General features: G+C 33.9%; 6 protein-coding genes across 6 annotated transcripts in view; all 6 read right to left on the reverse strand.

Moving 5' to 3' along the window:
* HELRODRAFT_159045 (hypothetical protein) overlaps positions 1–4,383 on the reverse strand; it is a gene marked incomplete at both ends in the record, with an annotated part of 6,427 nt that extends 2,044 nt beyond the window's left edge. The window contains 7 exons of the mRNA XM_009010969.1: positions 971–1,075; positions 1,779–1,863; positions 2,022–2,144; positions 2,407–2,525; positions 3,002–3,093; positions 3,374–3,564; positions 4,288–4,383. Of these exons, the coding sequence (XP_009009217.1) occupies positions 971–1,075; positions 1,779–1,863; positions 2,022–2,144; positions 2,407–2,525; positions 3,002–3,093; positions 3,374–3,564; positions 4,288–4,383 (811 nt within the window). The remainder of the gene's footprint in view (positions 1–970; positions 1,076–1,778; positions 1,864–2,021; positions 2,145–2,406; positions 2,526–3,001; positions 3,094–3,373; positions 3,565–4,287) is intronic.
* A 1,521-nt stretch (positions 4,384–5,904) lies between these two features.
* Positions 5,905–7,225, reverse strand: HELRODRAFT_159046 (hypothetical protein; the record flags this gene model as incomplete). Its single annotated transcript, XM_009010970.1, has 3 exons — positions 5,905–6,099; positions 6,342–6,450; positions 7,086–7,225. 3 exons carry the CDS (start codon positions 7,223–7,225, stop codon positions 5,905–5,907), a joined length of 444 nt encoding a protein of 147 aa, XP_009009218.1.
* Positions 7,226–9,077: 1,852 nt separating this feature from the next.
* On the reverse strand, positions 9,078–10,377 carry HELRODRAFT_140023 (hypothetical protein; the record flags this gene model as incomplete). The annotated part of the gene is made up of 3 exons (XM_009010971.1): positions 9,078–9,164; positions 9,556–9,793; positions 10,253–10,377. Coding segments are annotated over 3 exons (450 nt in total), but the record flags the coding sequence as incomplete, so codon positions are not given.
* A 1,155-nt stretch (positions 10,378–11,532) lies between these two features.
* HELRODRAFT_159048 (hypothetical protein) lies at positions 11,533–11,936 on the reverse strand (the record flags this gene model as incomplete). The annotated part of the gene is made up of 2 exons (XM_009010972.1): positions 11,533–11,625; positions 11,688–11,936. 2 exons carry the CDS (start codon positions 11,934–11,936, stop codon positions 11,533–11,535), a joined length of 342 nt encoding a protein of 113 aa, XP_009009220.1.
* A 1,555-nt stretch (positions 11,937–13,491) lies between these two features.
* Positions 13,492–14,399, reverse strand: HELRODRAFT_159049 (hypothetical protein; the record flags this gene model as incomplete). Its single annotated transcript, XM_009010973.1, has 2 exons — positions 13,492–13,681; positions 13,873–14,399. 2 exons carry the CDS (start codon positions 14,397–14,399, stop codon positions 13,492–13,494), a joined length of 717 nt encoding a protein of 238 aa, XP_009009221.1.
* A 275-nt stretch (positions 14,400–14,674) lies between these two features.
* HELRODRAFT_159050 (hypothetical protein) lies at positions 14,675–16,639 on the reverse strand (the record flags this gene model as incomplete). Its single annotated transcript, XM_009010974.1, has 3 exons — positions 14,675–14,875; positions 15,224–15,306; positions 16,498–16,639. The coding sequence occupies 3 exons, from the start codon at positions 16,637–16,639 to the stop codon at positions 14,675–14,677; spliced, it is 426 nt and encodes a 141-aa protein (XP_009009222.1).
* Between the last annotated feature and the right edge of the window lie 431 nt (positions 16,640–17,070).

The raw sequence follows: 17,070 nt of genomic DNA on the forward strand, positions 1-17,070 counted from the left end.
GATGTGGATGGCGTCGAGGGGTATTTCGGTTTCATCATAGGTAGCCAAACGGCAACCCCCGATCTCGGGGAAAATGCCGTCTAAACGGGAAAGCATCAAAAAAAGCATTATATAAAATTCTTCAATGTTTTTGAAAAGAAATTTTTACGTATAAAATTTTCGTGATAGACGCCATGAAAAAACTTATTTTGCAATGTTATAAATAAGAGAGTAATAGCAAAAATGATGAATTGTTTTGTAATTTATACTTAAAATTCACGGCAACCGTAAAACTAAGTAAGAATTTTAATTTAATTTTTAAATTAATAATATGCTCATTAAATTTAACCCCTCAAGTTCATTTTTTTTCAAAATAATTACTTTCTGAACGTTAGTTACGCACAACAAAAACTATTGAACAAAAATCTCCGACGATTAAAAATTTCAATTCCACAGCTTGATAGTAAAAGTGTTTATGAGGTTTTTTGTCATCTTATCAGATATATTCCTATATTTTTCTCCAGTCAACAGCAGTATTTTAGTTCAATTATCAATCTATACCGAATGCTATATCATATAAAAATTATTAACTTTGTTTTTTATCATGCAAACCGTGTTTGTGTAGGTGCAGTCGTAATATTAGGAACATGCAGTGTGCAATCATTTCACCATGCAACCAATCAACATAATTTGTCCACTCGTCCTCGAGAATGCGATTAATGGGAAAAATCAGATTGATCCAGATAACTTATCATGCGATTTATAAAACACAGCTGAGAACTTAATGGGTGAGGTACTGGTTTGAAGGGTTGTTCCAAATATTAACAGCTTGCGTTGAAGGCCGGTCTCGTAAAAAGAAATCATTGTATACACACCGAGTGAGGCACGGATACATTCATTACAATAAACATTGCAACCTGGGCACGTAACATACATTAAGGTTACATTGGGACTTGGATATTAAACTATTGATAATGTAAAGCCCACGCACCCTGCTTAGATAGTTCCTGCATTTCCTCCTGATTCTTTGCCAGCTGCTCCATGTCGAGGTCGAAGCCGGGAGGCATGGGCTGGGTGCCGCACGCTGACAGATAACCTAACGTTGGTGATGATGGTGTTGATGACGATGATGACGTTGGTGATGATGATGGTGGCGGTGACGTTGGTGATGATAATGATAAACAATAAATTGTAAATAAAAATAATGTTCAGTCGACCAAGATGATGACGACAAGGCGTGTTGACGATAGTTAAAACCATAGTGCTGGTGTGGTGATGATTGCTGCTTATGACAAACGGTGTTCAAAAAGTAAGTTCTGAATGATTTTTCGCCATAATAATTTTTTCACTGATAATATAATTATTATTATAATGTAATTATAATTATGCGGTTAAAAAAACTGATGAGGTGAAATTTGTAAAGACCCTTCCAATCGATATTTGTGGTTGAACATGATGCTAACATGGGTTTGCAAAAATTCATTCCACAAAGTTTGATAGAGAAGTTTGATGTGCTGCCGCTTTTTTACAAATTTGATTTGGTCCAAGGAAAACGTAAGAAACAAATTTTGATGGAAAAATTAAATGTTAGTTTTAACAAACAAAATTTGTAAAAATATCAAAACGTCTAACTATTTATCTATCCATCCATTCATACATACGTGCATCAGTTCATCCAATCAATTACTTATCCATCCATCCATCAAACCATCCACGTATTTACCCATGTATCAATTCAGCCACCCATCCATCAATTCATCCCTTTAAACATTCCTCCATCCTTCCGCCCACCAACTGACCGGGGGCAGTCTGCTCGGCGTCTCCATAGAGGACTGCCACGTACATGGACGTCTGCAGGTAGCGGAAGAAAATCAGGTTGATCAGCTGTTCATGGAGTTGGTAATGATAATGATGATGATGATAGTGATGATGATGATGACGATGATGATGATGATGATGATGATGATGAAGAGGTGGTGATGAAAAAATTGATATTGACATCCGCTGATAGTCGACCTTTAACGGCACTTTTTAAATTTGACCCCACGCAGCGCGAACAGGCATGCCTGCTGCGTAATAAATTGGGCTTTTAAGCGTGAATAGGTGAGGATTTTAGTGCAGCACTTGAAGCAGAAGCAGGTCGGCAAAGATCGCACTTGGCACTCCTTTGCATTGAAACACAGTGGCAGGGGTGATGGAGGTGGAGATGTAAATTATAAGTTGCTCTGAAGGGTTGATCTGGGTTTTTTTTATTGCTGTTAAACAATCGTTTACCTATTCACTTTTAGATTAAACGCTTCAATCTCCTCAAGAAATTTAAAATAAAAATCTGCAAATTAGAGGTGATGACTATTAATAAGAATTGTTGAAGACAGATTTGTAATAATAATAATAATAATAATAAAATAATAATAATAATAACAAGACCTCGAGGGCCAGAGTGATGTAGTAGGTGGTGGAGAGGAAGTCCATCCAGAAAACGATGTGCTCTGTGAAGTGTTTGTAGCAACCAACCCTGTTGGCCGTCTCGTAGACTGTTCTGTTGGCTGGTTGGTAGGTTAGAAATAATAATAACAACAACAATAATAACAATAATAACAATAATAATAATAACAATAATGATGATAATAATAACAATAACAATAATAATATTTATTGAAAAGAATTAAGTGTGTCTCGCGCGATGACTGACAGCATAATTGGAGAACTAAAATGGGCAACTTATGTGACGAAAAAAGTGCTTACGAAATTTTCGGCAAAAACATTTTATGGATTTTTTTTCAAATTTGAAACAATTAAAGAAATTTTTTAACAAGTTTTTATGACAGCTTTGCTAATTTGTGCTGAATTATTTTACTAAACAATTTATTTATTCGTTTATATACTAGTATGTTTATTCATTCAATCCTTCAATCTATCTATTAATCAATCAACCAATCAATCATTCATTCATTCACTCGTTTCACATTCAAATTCAATAATGCATTTTTTGCATCATAAATAAATAATTTAAATTTCTAACCGGTGTTTTTCTCAATATTCATGAAGTTGCAGGGGTTGATGTTCTTGATGCTGCAACAACTGAAGGGTAGGGACAGACCTCCAACCCCTTGCCTGGAGAGGCCACAGCCAGTGTGGTGTGGTTAGATGTGGTGTGGTGTGGTGCTGTGTGGTCGCAATTTATTTATGAAATCATGCGCAAGTAATAATAGTCCAACACATGCATGCATCAGAGTGAATCAATTTAAATAAATTTTTAATGTCTGCTAACGCACCAACATCATTTTTTTAAAAATGTTCATTTGGTGTGTTCACTGGAATTCACGCAAAAAATATTATAAGCAAACATTTCCATGACAAGAAATAAATGTTGTGAAAGTTGAAAATGCAAAACTTTTTTGAGGCCCTCTGTTCTTTGAGACTTCTTGGGATGAAGGAGTCCTTGACCCAGGGGGTGGAGTACCAATCCTGCGGTCCCTCTGAGCCACAACATCGGTACTCGAACTGAATCCGGTCTATCAACACCTTCGCTTTTTCCTCTTTCGAATAATCGGCCATCAGTTTGCGGAAGCCTGTTATGAGGTCCTGTAATGTTGAATGTGGTCGATGGCAGGATTAAAATTTCTCGTCGAGAGCCGGACCCAACGTTCGTTTCAAAAGCCAACAACAAAACCAACATCGAATAAATCTATCCACAATTTAAATGAGATGCAGCATTAATGACATCACTTTAAGCCGGGAAAAATTTAGTTGCAAATTAAGCAAGTAAGATTTGCGCAAAGCTCTACCTCATTCTTTCAAAAAAAAAATGACGACGACCATGATGATGGCGGTGATGGCTACGATGGTGACGACAAAGAGGACAATGGTGATGATGATGATGATGATGACAAAAAAAAGATTAACCAAACAAAATAAATATAACAACTGACAAATTATTTATGTTAACTTGTACCTTATTCAACAGCATTTATAATTAAATAATTAACAGCAAGCGGGTGGGTTGCAGAGGAGATATGGCAAGGTGCAAATAAATTAATTTTCACAATAATTTAATTGCTCCTACGCAAACATTTTTATTTTATTTTTCCATATTATACGCTACAGTACACCAACAAACACTTCACCATACCATCCATCCATCCATCCATTCATCCTTCCATCCATCCTTCTATTCTTCCATCCATCCATCCATTTATCCATCCATCCATCCATCCATCCTTCCATCCATCCATCCATCCATCCATCCATCCACCCACCCATCCATCCATTCATTTATCAATCTATCATCTACGCTCCATCACTCACTGTCTCATTTTTGCTGTCAGAAATTTGTTTCAAAATCACTCCAAAGAAGCTTTCGACATTAGCAGTCACGCACTTCCATGCAAGACAGGCAGACATTTTGCACGTTTCAAGTGCTTGCATGCCATGTACACAGACACAAAAAGATGAGATAGAATATGACTAATTCAGAACGGACTCACGTTTCGTTCATCACATACATCTATCTGCTGCTGTCTGCTGCTCATTACTTCAGTTTAAATTCAGTTAATGACATTTTAAGAGTTTGTTTGTAATTTTTCATTTTCAATGCCAACAAATGTTTGATTAATTTTTGAAACCTGTCCATTAAAAGAAACTTAACAGAAAGAAATTTAAATTAAATTTAAAGATGAAATACTTGAAAAATTTCATCAAAATATTTTCTCAGTATTGAATGCCTTTTATGGGATGATCAAAATTCTTAAGGCAGATGTCGTTAACAAACAACTTTCAAAAGAAGCAGCTGAATTTGTTGTTATATTGATGTTGGTTTTTTTGTTGTTATTGCTGTTGCAGTAGTTTTTCTTATTTTTGGTTTTGTTTTTGGCGTCTTGGTTTGGAAGCTTCGCTAAAACATCAGTTAGACAATCGGGACTGTCTCCGTGTTTATATCTCCGTTATAAGTGCATTGTATTTGTAAGTAATTAGACACGTGTGTGCGTGTGTGTGGGGGTGTTGTGTGTGGACGAATGTGTGTGTGGGTGTGTGTGTGGGTGTGGATGAATGTGTGTGTTTGGGTGAGTGTGTGTGTGTGTGTTTGCGTTGATATTTCGGTTTTGACTGTTAAGTGGTCGACGTCCCCTTCCTAATTGATGGATCAGCTTCTTCTTGACAGATTAATTTGCCATTTTCATTTGGCCAGATAATTACTATATATATATATATAATGTTTTCTTATTAAAAAAAATGTATTTTTTAATTTTTTTTACATAGTTCTTTTTGCCCAATGGAGGCTTTCGTGTTTACTTACAACATTGAATAAAATGCATGTCTGTTATCGAAACTCATTTCGAAATATAAACATCTCTTGGAGTTTTTTCTCAAACATCTGCAGATCAATCATCTCTAAATATTTGAAACTTGGACTTGAGTCAATCAAGATGGAATCAATTTTCCAGGCAGGCGTGTTTGCCTCAATTGATGGATTAGCTAACAATTCCTTATTCATTTGATCAAACATCAAATTTCATTCAACAGATTTTCTTATCTCACAGTATGTTCATTCATTCATTTTGTCTCGTTCAATCCATCCATTCACATCTGCATTGTTAATTCAATCATTCAACATCTGTGTGTGGGTACGTTGTAAACTGGTACGTTGTATGCTGGTACGTTGTATGCTGGTACGTTGTATGTCGATGGTTTGTATGTGGGTACGTTGTATTCGGACATGGTGTGCAATGTTAAACGTATGTATGTTGTATTTGATGCGTTACGGTACATTGTATTATGTATTTTGGTACTTTGTTAGATGAAACAACCTCTGACTGGTCGATCCCTTAGATAACCTAAAAGCTTTCTTATGTTCAAATTTATTCACATTGAGTAATGAAAAAGTAAAAACTAACTTATGAACGCGAAAATGAGAAATGATGAAAATTAAAAGAAACCAAGAAGTTTAATGAAAATATAAATAACCGTTTGAAGGGTCAACTTGTAACTTTTGACCATGGCGCCGGCAACTAGGATGACGATGAGGAAGTAGATGACGAAGAAGACGACGAAGAATGTGATGGTTTGGAAGCAGAGTTGGCCCCTGTAGAACATCCTCCAATCCGTCACGGACAGACATATCTGACGACCGCAACCGGGTTGATTTCATTGGAAATTAATTATAATTTATTTTATCTTAATTCAATCTTACTTGCTAATGAACAAACTCTGAGAGAATGTAGATGTTCGTTTTAAAACACGTCAACACAAAATTTTGCTCTCCCATTAGAAATCGTTAAAAAAATAAATAAAATTAAATTAAAACTTAGATTTTAATAAAATACTCTGATGAAAAAGATTGAAAGAAGCAGATGATTACTGACGACAAATATGAAGAAATGGATGGTGGTGTAGATAACTCCCACACTGAACATCAGCCACACGATCTTCCAGTTTACAAAATCCAAACCAGCAAGTCGAAAAGCGAGGAATCTTCATGAACAGATTTCAAGAAAAAAATCTTTTATTTAAGTCAATTTTTTATTCTATTTATTTAATTTAAATATTTATTTTGTGTCAAGTCATTCATAAACGCAAGATGTGTGCAGGTTTGTTTGATAACATTTTTGTAAAGGTTATTGTCCATCATTTTACCATTCAAAGTTAATTTTTGTTAAATTTACGTTTCGGTCATTATCGCGTTGGTTCAGCCTATCCTATAGTTACGAAATCGCCAAATAAAACTTTTCTGTCAATGAACACAAACTAGAGACATGAACACGAACATGAAAACAAAGATGAACCAGGAACATAAAAATGAACATGAACACAAAAATGAACGCAAACACCATTATGGGACGAACGCGAAAATGAACCAGATGAACATGAATCAAGAACATTTTCACGTACGTAAACCTAAGCACAATATGAACACGAATACAAAAGTAAACAAGTAACATAAAAACAAGCGTGAACGCAAGCTAAAAACATTAACACGATTAACCACAAACCATTGATAAAAACGTGAACACAAAAATGAACGTGAAGATAAACACTAACACTAACATGAACACTAACTAAAAACACGAACACGACGAGCATAAAGGTGAACGAGACTGTTTACAAACTTGTAGAAAATAAGCGCAACAGTTGAGAGAGATCCAATGCCAATGCCCATGAAGAAGCATTGGCAGATCATTAGTATGATGGCGAAGTTCACTCGAGTTTTGCTGTCCCAAATACATAAACTGCACTCACCAAATGCCATCTCATAAAATGATTGTTTTTGTTGTTGTTGATGTTGTTGCTGTTGTTGTTGCCGATGTGGTTGTCGTCGTTGTTGCTGCTGTTATTATTGGTCGATATATTTATGGCAATGTTTTTGTCAATGATTTTTCTCTTGCTGATTAAATTGATGGTGATTCCATTGTTCCATTGTTTAAGATGATGTTATTATCAGAGACGTCACGGCCGTTTTTGTTGTTGTTTGTCTGTGGTGTTGTTTCAAATGTTCTGAGGGCTGTTGAGTGAGGAATGTAGTTGTTGCTGTTGTTGTTGTTGTTGTTGCTGTTGTTGGTGGCGGTGGTGGTGGCGGTGGTGGTGGCGTTTAGTGTTTCTTGTTTTTCAATTTGAGTCGTTGCTATTAAAGATCTTAATTATGTTCATAGATTGGCAGGCATGTGAGCAAGTTTTTGACAAATGGACATTTGACACGCTCGCCATTTCACATTTAAATTTGGTGTCATCATCACTCAGCAACCTACCGTAGAACAATTTACACTTGCCAATGCTATTTTATGTTTTCCGAGTCCAATTCCAATTTCACATAATTTTTTAAAGTTGAAAATTGAATGACACTGTTTAAAAAACGCAAATGAGTAATAAAAATTTATTGAAAATAGTTTTTCTTAGCAAAATAAAATGAAGTTTCAGCATCAATAACAATAAAATAAAAAAACAAACAAACAAATAAAAAAAACAATGACGTCAGAAAGATTTTTTTCTGAAGTATTTTGTTTATTATTATTACTATTATTATTTGATTTTTATTCTGTATATATGATTCGGTATTATTATTAATTTTGTTTGGTCTGATTCCTTTTGCAATAGTCTAATCAACTCGATGGTAAACCTCATCATGACGTCATCGTATGCAATTTACTGTGACAGAAACTTAATCAATCTTCTAAGCATTCTTTTGAGTTGCACCGCTCTATCACAAAACTAAGACAACAATTACAACAACAATATTATTATTAACAGGTAGATGCGATCAAACTAAACTATTAATAAAAATTAATAAAATACGGATTAATAAAAAATTCGTAATTACAACAAAATGAAAAAGAAAAATATGTAAAATATAACACAATCCCAATGAATGTTACTGAATGATATTGAACGATATGGAATGGTACTGAATGGTACTGAATGATATAGAATGATACTGAGTGATACAGAATGATACAGAATGATACAGAATGGCACTGAATGTTACTGAGTGTTATTGCCCATGGAAGTTCTGGCTGAGGAAGCCATCCAGCTTTTCTCCTTGCTCCAGCCAGTACTTGTCATCTTCGGAGAGATCGTATTGTCGAAAGTCTGGCGCCTCTTCCGCTGTTTCATGTTGGTGTTTGTTGTTGTTTTTGTTGTTGTTGTTTTGACAGTGTTGTTGTAGTTATGCGTCGTTTATATTGTTTTTATGATCCTGTTGTTGTTGTTGATGATGATGTTGTCATGCAGAAGTACAACCAACTAACAGTTCAACATCCCGACACTGACCACGTACACACGTTAAATACAAATCAAAAAGTTCACTAGTTTGTGCGAGTTGTTCCAGTTGGGCCTGCCTGGCTTGGAGGGCTTCAGGCGACATCATGAAGCCCGACGGAACGAGCACTTGATTCCACAAACATATGTAACCTGCAAATTTGCCAGTTTAATTAAATCTACCTATGTTTGATTATTATATTATATTTTATTACAAGCATCAATCAATAATACATTACACGCAAACTTTTACAAATCTAGTTATTAAGCTAATTTGTCAATTTTTAACTGGCATTGTTTTTATTTATTTATTATTTATATTTTGAAATTATTCACTAATTATTATTCAAACCTTGTGCTGTTAAAGTGGGGTCACCAAACTTCAAGGCCATGTTAACCGACGTTTGCAAATACCGGAACAAAACAAGCACGCACGACTAATTTTAGGTGATGGAAATTTTCAAAAAAAGTTAAAAAATATTTTGAACTAAAAATTGATAAAACCCTATAGGATACATGTAGCATTGTTCCATTTTGATTTTAGAAACTATCTCACGAGCATATGTAACCAAACCTCTCACTGACAAATTACAATGTATTCACACATCTCATCAACTTTCTGCGCAAACAGCGCTGAAAATGCCGCAAAAACACATTTTACAGATTGTCCCTTTCAGGAGGCTACTAACCTGCTCAATTTGGAACGGTTAGTAATTATGTTTCAGTATTTTCATCAGTGTCACAAGCTGCAGAGGTATATAAATATTTGTGGCATCTATTCGTGTAACTTCGGCTCTACCGACCCGAAACAAACGCATTAAGACCAACCTCAAACAACGCTGCATAGACGAATCCATGCCGTACGATGAACATCCACACAGCTCCCAAACTTTCAGCAATGGCATGGCCACAGCCTACTTTGAATATCGTGAGGTCCGTATTGTGCTTGTAGTTGTAGTGGAGGCTGTCGTTGACTACGTTGCTGAAGATGCAGGGTCGTTGTATGTACGGGTCACAACAACTGAATGGAGTTGAAAACACCAGCACCTTGCCTGCTTCCGTGTTTCTGTACAATTAGCGTCGTTGTTGTTTTTGCTTGCTTGCTCTTGAGTTTTGATGTTGATGCCTAATGTTCTTGAATGTTAAGATTTACAGTTTGTAAATAAACGTTTTGTTGAGTAGCGTAATTCAATGTCACCGTTAAACATCAAAACAATGCGATATGTTACAATAGCGATTTATTAAAGACAAATAAAAATCTTTAATTTTGAACTTTCTTTCAGAACTACCATTGATTGCTGGTTTTTCAAATTCATTGATGCAGCTGTATTATATCGTTTGTCATTCACTAAAATTAAAATTTATCACCACAAATCCTCCAATAGTTAATTTTGATAAAATAAAGAAGTTGCATTTTTATTAACCATTCAGAAAACGTATATAGAACCCCAAAAAATAATTAATGATAATTAATGTTAATGAACTCGAAAAATATTATAATTTATGAAAACTCTACAAAACAAACTCCAGTGCCTCGGCCGTCTTCGGATTGTCATAAAAATGTTCGGCCAGGACCCAGCGCTCCTTGAACCAGTCGGTGTAGCCGCTGGCCCCGCAACATCTGTACGTCAACTGGATGAGGTTCAGCGAGTCCCGCTTGTCATCGTTCACATAGTACAAGGTCATTGCTTCTTTGAAACCGTCCGTGTATAACTTGCAGTTGGAAAATGACGACGACGACGATGATGATGATCGTCAGGATGACGATGGTGGTGTTGGTGATGATGATGTTTATAGATTGTAGTACAAAATATGATAATGATGAGGATGATAATGATAATTGTTCTAATGTTAGGGTCTTTGGGTTGTGATTGTCATTTCAAAGGTCAAATCTAAATAGTGGTTTTTTGTATGTGAGTTATATTTTTAATTAACTGTATTCAAACAATTCAATTCTTTCAGTTCGTATGTTAAAATATTCGAAATAATAAAACAAGTTACAATTTACAAGTAACGAGAAACAATTAATTTTAATTACAAGAATTTAAAAATTATGAAAAATATTTTCTTCCAACCGTCAAACAAACGAACAACAAACAAACGAACAAACAAACGAACAAACAAACGAGCGAACAAACAAACAAACAACAAACGAACAAACAAACACCTCGGTGAGATCGGAAATGAACTGAGCGTAGATAAACAGACCCAGCAGTGCCAGCACGTACATGAACATCAAGGTCACGTACACTGTGCCAAAAGTCTGACACACGTTCCTGTTACGGTACAGCCTGCGCCAGTCCATTGTGGCAGACAACAACTTGTGGGGGAAGAATAATAACACGTTCTCATTTTAAATTACCTTACCATTGTTTATTGTCATTGGAGCAACAACCATTTAATTTCGTTTCGATATGTTATTGAAAACGAAACGATCCAACTATCAACTGCATAGATTTGTTTTTAGTATATATACATGTATTAATGTATTTGCTTTCAGAAATTATCGAATTCGAAAGTTTTTTTTTAAATACGCATTTAAAAGACAATCATCTAACAGTCTAGCATTAAAACGAAATGAGATTCATTTCATGGTGTATTACTTTTAAATGCTCACAGGATAAGAAATTATAACAGTGTCGTAGCCTGCAGTGGGGCTCGGGTTAAATTTTTAGAAAAAGTTAGCAACATTTTTCGTTTGTTATACTTTTTTTTAATGATTTACATGACGAAATATGTATCTTTTATTTCAATTTGGCATAATAATGCCGTTGTTAACGGGTTGCAACAATTTTAAACTAAAATTCATAGGATAAACATGGAATTTTTGTTAAATTTAGTCTTCCTAACTTTAACAAAACTATCTGATGAAAGGGGGGTTTCAGCCCCAAAGCACCCCTAAGAAATAAACAAAATAGTTTGTTAACATTCAAGAAGAATAAAACATATAACACGTTTACCTGGAAAGATATTATGTGCATGAAGCCCATAACAAATCCATTGTAGAAGAGAAACTCGGGCATGGTCTCCATGAGGGTTTCAAAGACCAGGCCCTCCATCTCGACGTTGGTGACCTTCAGGTAGTAGCCGATGACCGATGACGTAACGCCAAAGACGACGCCAACCATCTGAAGGATCATCAACACCGCCGATAAGTTCCTTCGAGTTGCCTCCGACAGGTACGTTATGAACACGTCACAGATACACATTGGTCTAATTTAAAGTGGAATTGCAAACGTCCAGGGATCAACAAAGTTTAAAAATTTTAAATCATTATTTTCTTGGTATTTACATTTTTTCTCTCCCTCTCTTTTCTTCTCTCTTACTATCTTCCTCTCTCTTTATTTTGATACCATTCCAGACTCCATTCAGCCCTCGCACGAGAAAGAAAATTGGAGAAACACGGAAGTATTCACGTTTATTAAATCTTCATCATTTTCTAATTTCTTATCACCTTAACTCATTGTTTAAGACTTACCAATAACAAAGGTCAAAACCCTGATGTGGTGTGACGATGACCTGGTGGGGGCACATAGGGCGGGCCTCGTAGTCGAAACGTTGGCCATTAAAATATTTCAGTCTTAACTTTCGGATATTTAATATTGGACTGAAACTACACAAATAAATTTTTGTAAACTAAAAAACTTGAAGAAAAACAAAAATAATAATATTATTTAAATCCATTTTAATCAAATCTGTATACAAAAAATTTATTAACGCATTTCACCAATGTTATATTAAAGTATTTTTGATCCGATTTTTAAAATTCATAAAGTGCTAACTAAAATTAATCAGCATTTTGTAGCAACTGACCTCGGCAAAAATCATAAATGTGAATGAAGGACAACACCTTATATAATGGGCAAAAGATAAAAAGCGATCTGTAAGAGTGAAAAATGTGGTAGAGGTTTTGGTGAAATTGTGGCAATTAAATAGTTTTGATAGATTAAAACCTGATAGATCTATCAAGGGTCACAATGGGCCACTATAATGAAACAGCGGGGAAAAGCATGCGAAATAGTTTGCTACTCTGGGTTGGATATGTAGACATACATACGCCTGTACACTTAATGTTCTAAGAGTTTGTCATTCAAATACATAAACTAATTAATGAATAAATGTTTGTAATAAGTAATTGTTTACGTTGATCAAGAGTTATTTACACGTTACGTATTCATTAAATACACAAAAGATCAAAAAGTTTGTTGATTGCTAATTTTTAAGTTCATGACCATACATGGTGGTTATTTGGAGAGCTAGAAATTTGAACACATCTAAGAGTTAAAGATTACTGTAGAATGAATCGTTATTTCATTCAGTAAACTGCAATTAACAATGATTTAAATGTTACATTATTTAATAACAAATTAGGACCATATTACAGAAAATAGTGGCAGACTTTGAATAGAACAAAGCAATACCTAACGCAAATCTATTGTTGGAAAAAAATATGGTTACCAGATAACTAAGAACTTTTAATTTTTAATACATTTTAAATTATTTGTTGTGTTAAAAACGAAAAAATATGTCGAAAATTATCAGATGCTAAAAATAAATGGAATAAGACGCAAGATGCAAACAAAGAGTACGTAATTATTGTTATTATTTTTAAAAAACCTTTATTATCTTATGTCATATAACAAAAAATGAACATAATAATAGTTATTTTAGCTACTACTACTAATAATAATAATTTTTATTAATATTGCTCATTATCGATTATGTAGAAATAAATATAGACGATGTTGTTGAAGAATTTGTTACTCAGTCTTTCATGGGAGTGTTGGTTTTTGAGATGTTGGATGAGTTGAAGATGTGACAATGGAAAAAGTGGCGACCAAAATTTTGTCGCGTCAGCATAAAAATTTTTTTGAAGTTGACGTGATTGATGTGAATCAGAAAGTGATTGGATAGGTTGTTGTTGTTGATGATGATGTTTTGGTTGTTGTTGCTGCTGTTGTTGTGGTGGATGTTGAGTTGATGATATTTTTGTGAACTGTTAGTTTTGGTTGCTGTTATTTTTAACACAGCAGTTTTTCATGGAGCTGCATAACATTTTGACAAAACCGACGAATATTATCGTCCACTTTTAAATTATTATTGTTAGTCTCATTACTTCCCAACAATATATTCAATCCAGCCAACTTTTGTTTTGATTTGGGTGCGATTTCATCATCTTCGTAATCTCTTCTACTGCGCATCTTTGCCACTGACAGCCGAGCAATTTGTAACATTAAAGTTAGGACACCGATATTAACCGATTTATTCCTGATGGATGTTGGTTCGGTTGATGCTGGAAATGGCATCGTCATAATTTTCGACGAGTCTGACTGTCTGGATGGCAGCAATGTGGTTGACGAAGACAATGGCATTGGTGCTGAAAATGGAAGTAAAAGTGAATATTTATGACTATGTTCTCTTTCTTTGTTTCTCCTGCGAGGTTTGATATAACTGGTCAATTTTTTAGTCCACCCTTTTTTAAGATCTTTAAGCGAATGCGGAGAACTGGGATCAGTAAAAAGGGACATCGTTGTTGATGTCATTGATGATGTCATCGATGATGTCATTGATGATGTGTTGTTGTTATCTCGAGAAACAATGTTGCTTGAATTTACATTTTTCAGTTTAGCTTGATATGCAGCAATGCCTCCTTCTATGTTCTCCCTTTCCATATCTGCTAACTTAGTTTCAGCCGCAGAATCCAGATCAACCGCTAGTTATAAATGCAAACAAGATCAAATTGAGTGTTATCAAAAACGTTTTTGATATTGTTTAAATATTCATTCGTTGTCTTTCTCATCAAATGCCAGATCAGTTAAAAATTTTGAATGATATGTTAATGCTTGTTGAATTAGAGTAGAAATCAGAAAACATGTAACAAAATTGTTTGACTTAACAGATACAAAAAGCAATAATTAACTAAAACCCAAAATTTTTTATTTCAAAATTAAAACCCACTCGAGTATGCTAAATCTTTGAGTAATTCCTTCTTTTTTTTTATCATGGCAGGGTCGGCAAGAGCCGATGGAGGTTGAGGGGGCATGCCAAAAACGATGATGTACCCGGCAGCTGACTGAGTGGGATCAGCGTAGTCGATTGCCAGAGCCAAAGAAGTTTGAACGAGACGAGACAAAACGATGCCGACAGCCTAAAGGATCAAAAAATTGTTAGGATTGGATAAACCAGTGTTCCCAAGTTTCTTAAGAGTTGACTTCCATAAAACGAACTAAATATCATCATGGCTTCTCCACCTTTTGCGTTTTTTTATTTTTATAAAAATCAGACTCTTACAGACCAATAATTATAAAAAACTTGGATTGGTTTCCCACAAAACCCTTCCTGTAGGTCGGCCCGACAAGTCGAAAACACCTGAGATATACTAACATGCTCTACAGCGAGTTTTAAAAATTGTTGAAAATTTGTAATAACCACATAACATCATCGGAAATTGAATTAGTAAACGTTAATTTACAAATTTTTCAAGTTTTGAAGTGACCTGAACGATCCTTGAGTATAGCAAGACGTATGCCAACATCAATATCCAATAACATATGCTTTCGGTCATTCCGCTACCGCAACCTGTTCATTTATGATGCAGTAAATTAAACTGCCAAGTTGAATTTTATTTGACTATGAAAAAATTATCAACTTTCAGATCAGTCTCTCAATGAATATGAATTCCTTAAACTTGAATTCAATTATATATATATATAGGTATATATATATATATAGGTACATATATAAGTACTTGAAACTAGAATTCAATTATATATATATATATATACATATATATATATGTATATGTATGTATATATATATATATATATATATATATATATATATATATAGGTACATATATAGGTACTTGAAACTAGAATTCAATTATATATATATATAGGTATATATATATATAGGTACATATATAAGTACTTGAAACTAGAATTCAATTATATATATATATATATACATATATATATATATATATATATATATATATATATATAGGTACATATATAGGTACTTGAAACTAGAATTCAATTATATATATATATACATATATATATATATACATATATGTAGATATATATATATATATATATATATATATATATATTTTACAATATTCTATAAATTCTACCGAATGTTTGGCGTTAATATGTTTGTTTCGGTGCATTCACTTTGTCCATTGTATTTGTAGAATATTGTAAAAATTATGGTCTATTACCAACATATATATATATATATATATATATATATATATATATATATATACCTTATGGGTTTTGTGCATGTATGTATGTGAGTATGTGTGAGTGATAGAATGCCTGTATTGTATGAATGGATCCATGTGTAATTTCTTTTGACTTTAATATTCTATCTGATAATATTTGTATTTACTGGATTTAAATGATGTTAATTATATGTACTTATAGAATTTTTGTTATCTTTATTGGTTATCTGTGTTTAATAGTCTTATAGAGGTAATTATGCTTTGATTATTTTACATTAAATATTATGAAAAACAATGGAAGTATATACTCCCCATGTACCTTTTATGTCGAACTAAATTAATCTTTGATTTATGTTGATTAATGTTGATTTTATTTGGATAGGGTGACTTTCCTACAAGCAATTGGTTGCTTTTTAGTTTACCCCTATTTTTTGAGAAAATGAAGTAAATAAATATATATATATATATATATATATATATATATATATATATATATATAAAGAAATAATGCAAATTAATTGATATAGTTAATTGTTGACCTTTCTCGTACAAAGAAAGATCAGTTTTGGGGTCGTAGTTGTAGCCACTGTCCGGCTCCTCAACAAACCAGGTGATGCACGGCCTCATCCTTTTAACGTTGCAGCAACTGAAAGGGGCCACACCTAACACAAAATTCTCCATAACGTACCTGGAGTGACGTGCAGCGATGTGGTGTACAGTTAGGTGGAGTGAAGTGGATGAGAAATGGAGTAAGAGGATATAAATGTTAGATGGAGTTGAAGCGAGACGGTTATTTTTTTATATATCTTTTCAAGTCAGGCCAGCAGGTTAACATCGCGTTACATGTGGCTGTACATTAAATGTGCATTTATGTATTAAAACATGGTAGACAAAGAAATATTATCAATCAATCAAGCAAGCAAGCAAGCAAGCAATCAGTTAAGCAAGCAATCAAGCAATCAATCAACCAAACAAACTAACAAACAATCACCAATTCTTTCAACTCCTTCGGCAACAAATTTTTATTGCATAAGAAATAGCATGGGCAGTAAATGCTATACTATAACGTTAATATTCCAATTATTTAAATGGAGAAAATTAAATAAAATAAG

The sequence above is a fragment of the Helobdella robusta genome (genome assembly GCF_000326865.2).
Source record: "Helobdella robusta unplaced genomic scaffold HELROscaffold_1, whole genome shotgun sequence".
NCBI classification, from domain to species: Eukaryota; Metazoa; Annelida; class Clitellata; order Rhynchobdellida; family Glossiphoniidae; genus Helobdella; species Helobdella robusta.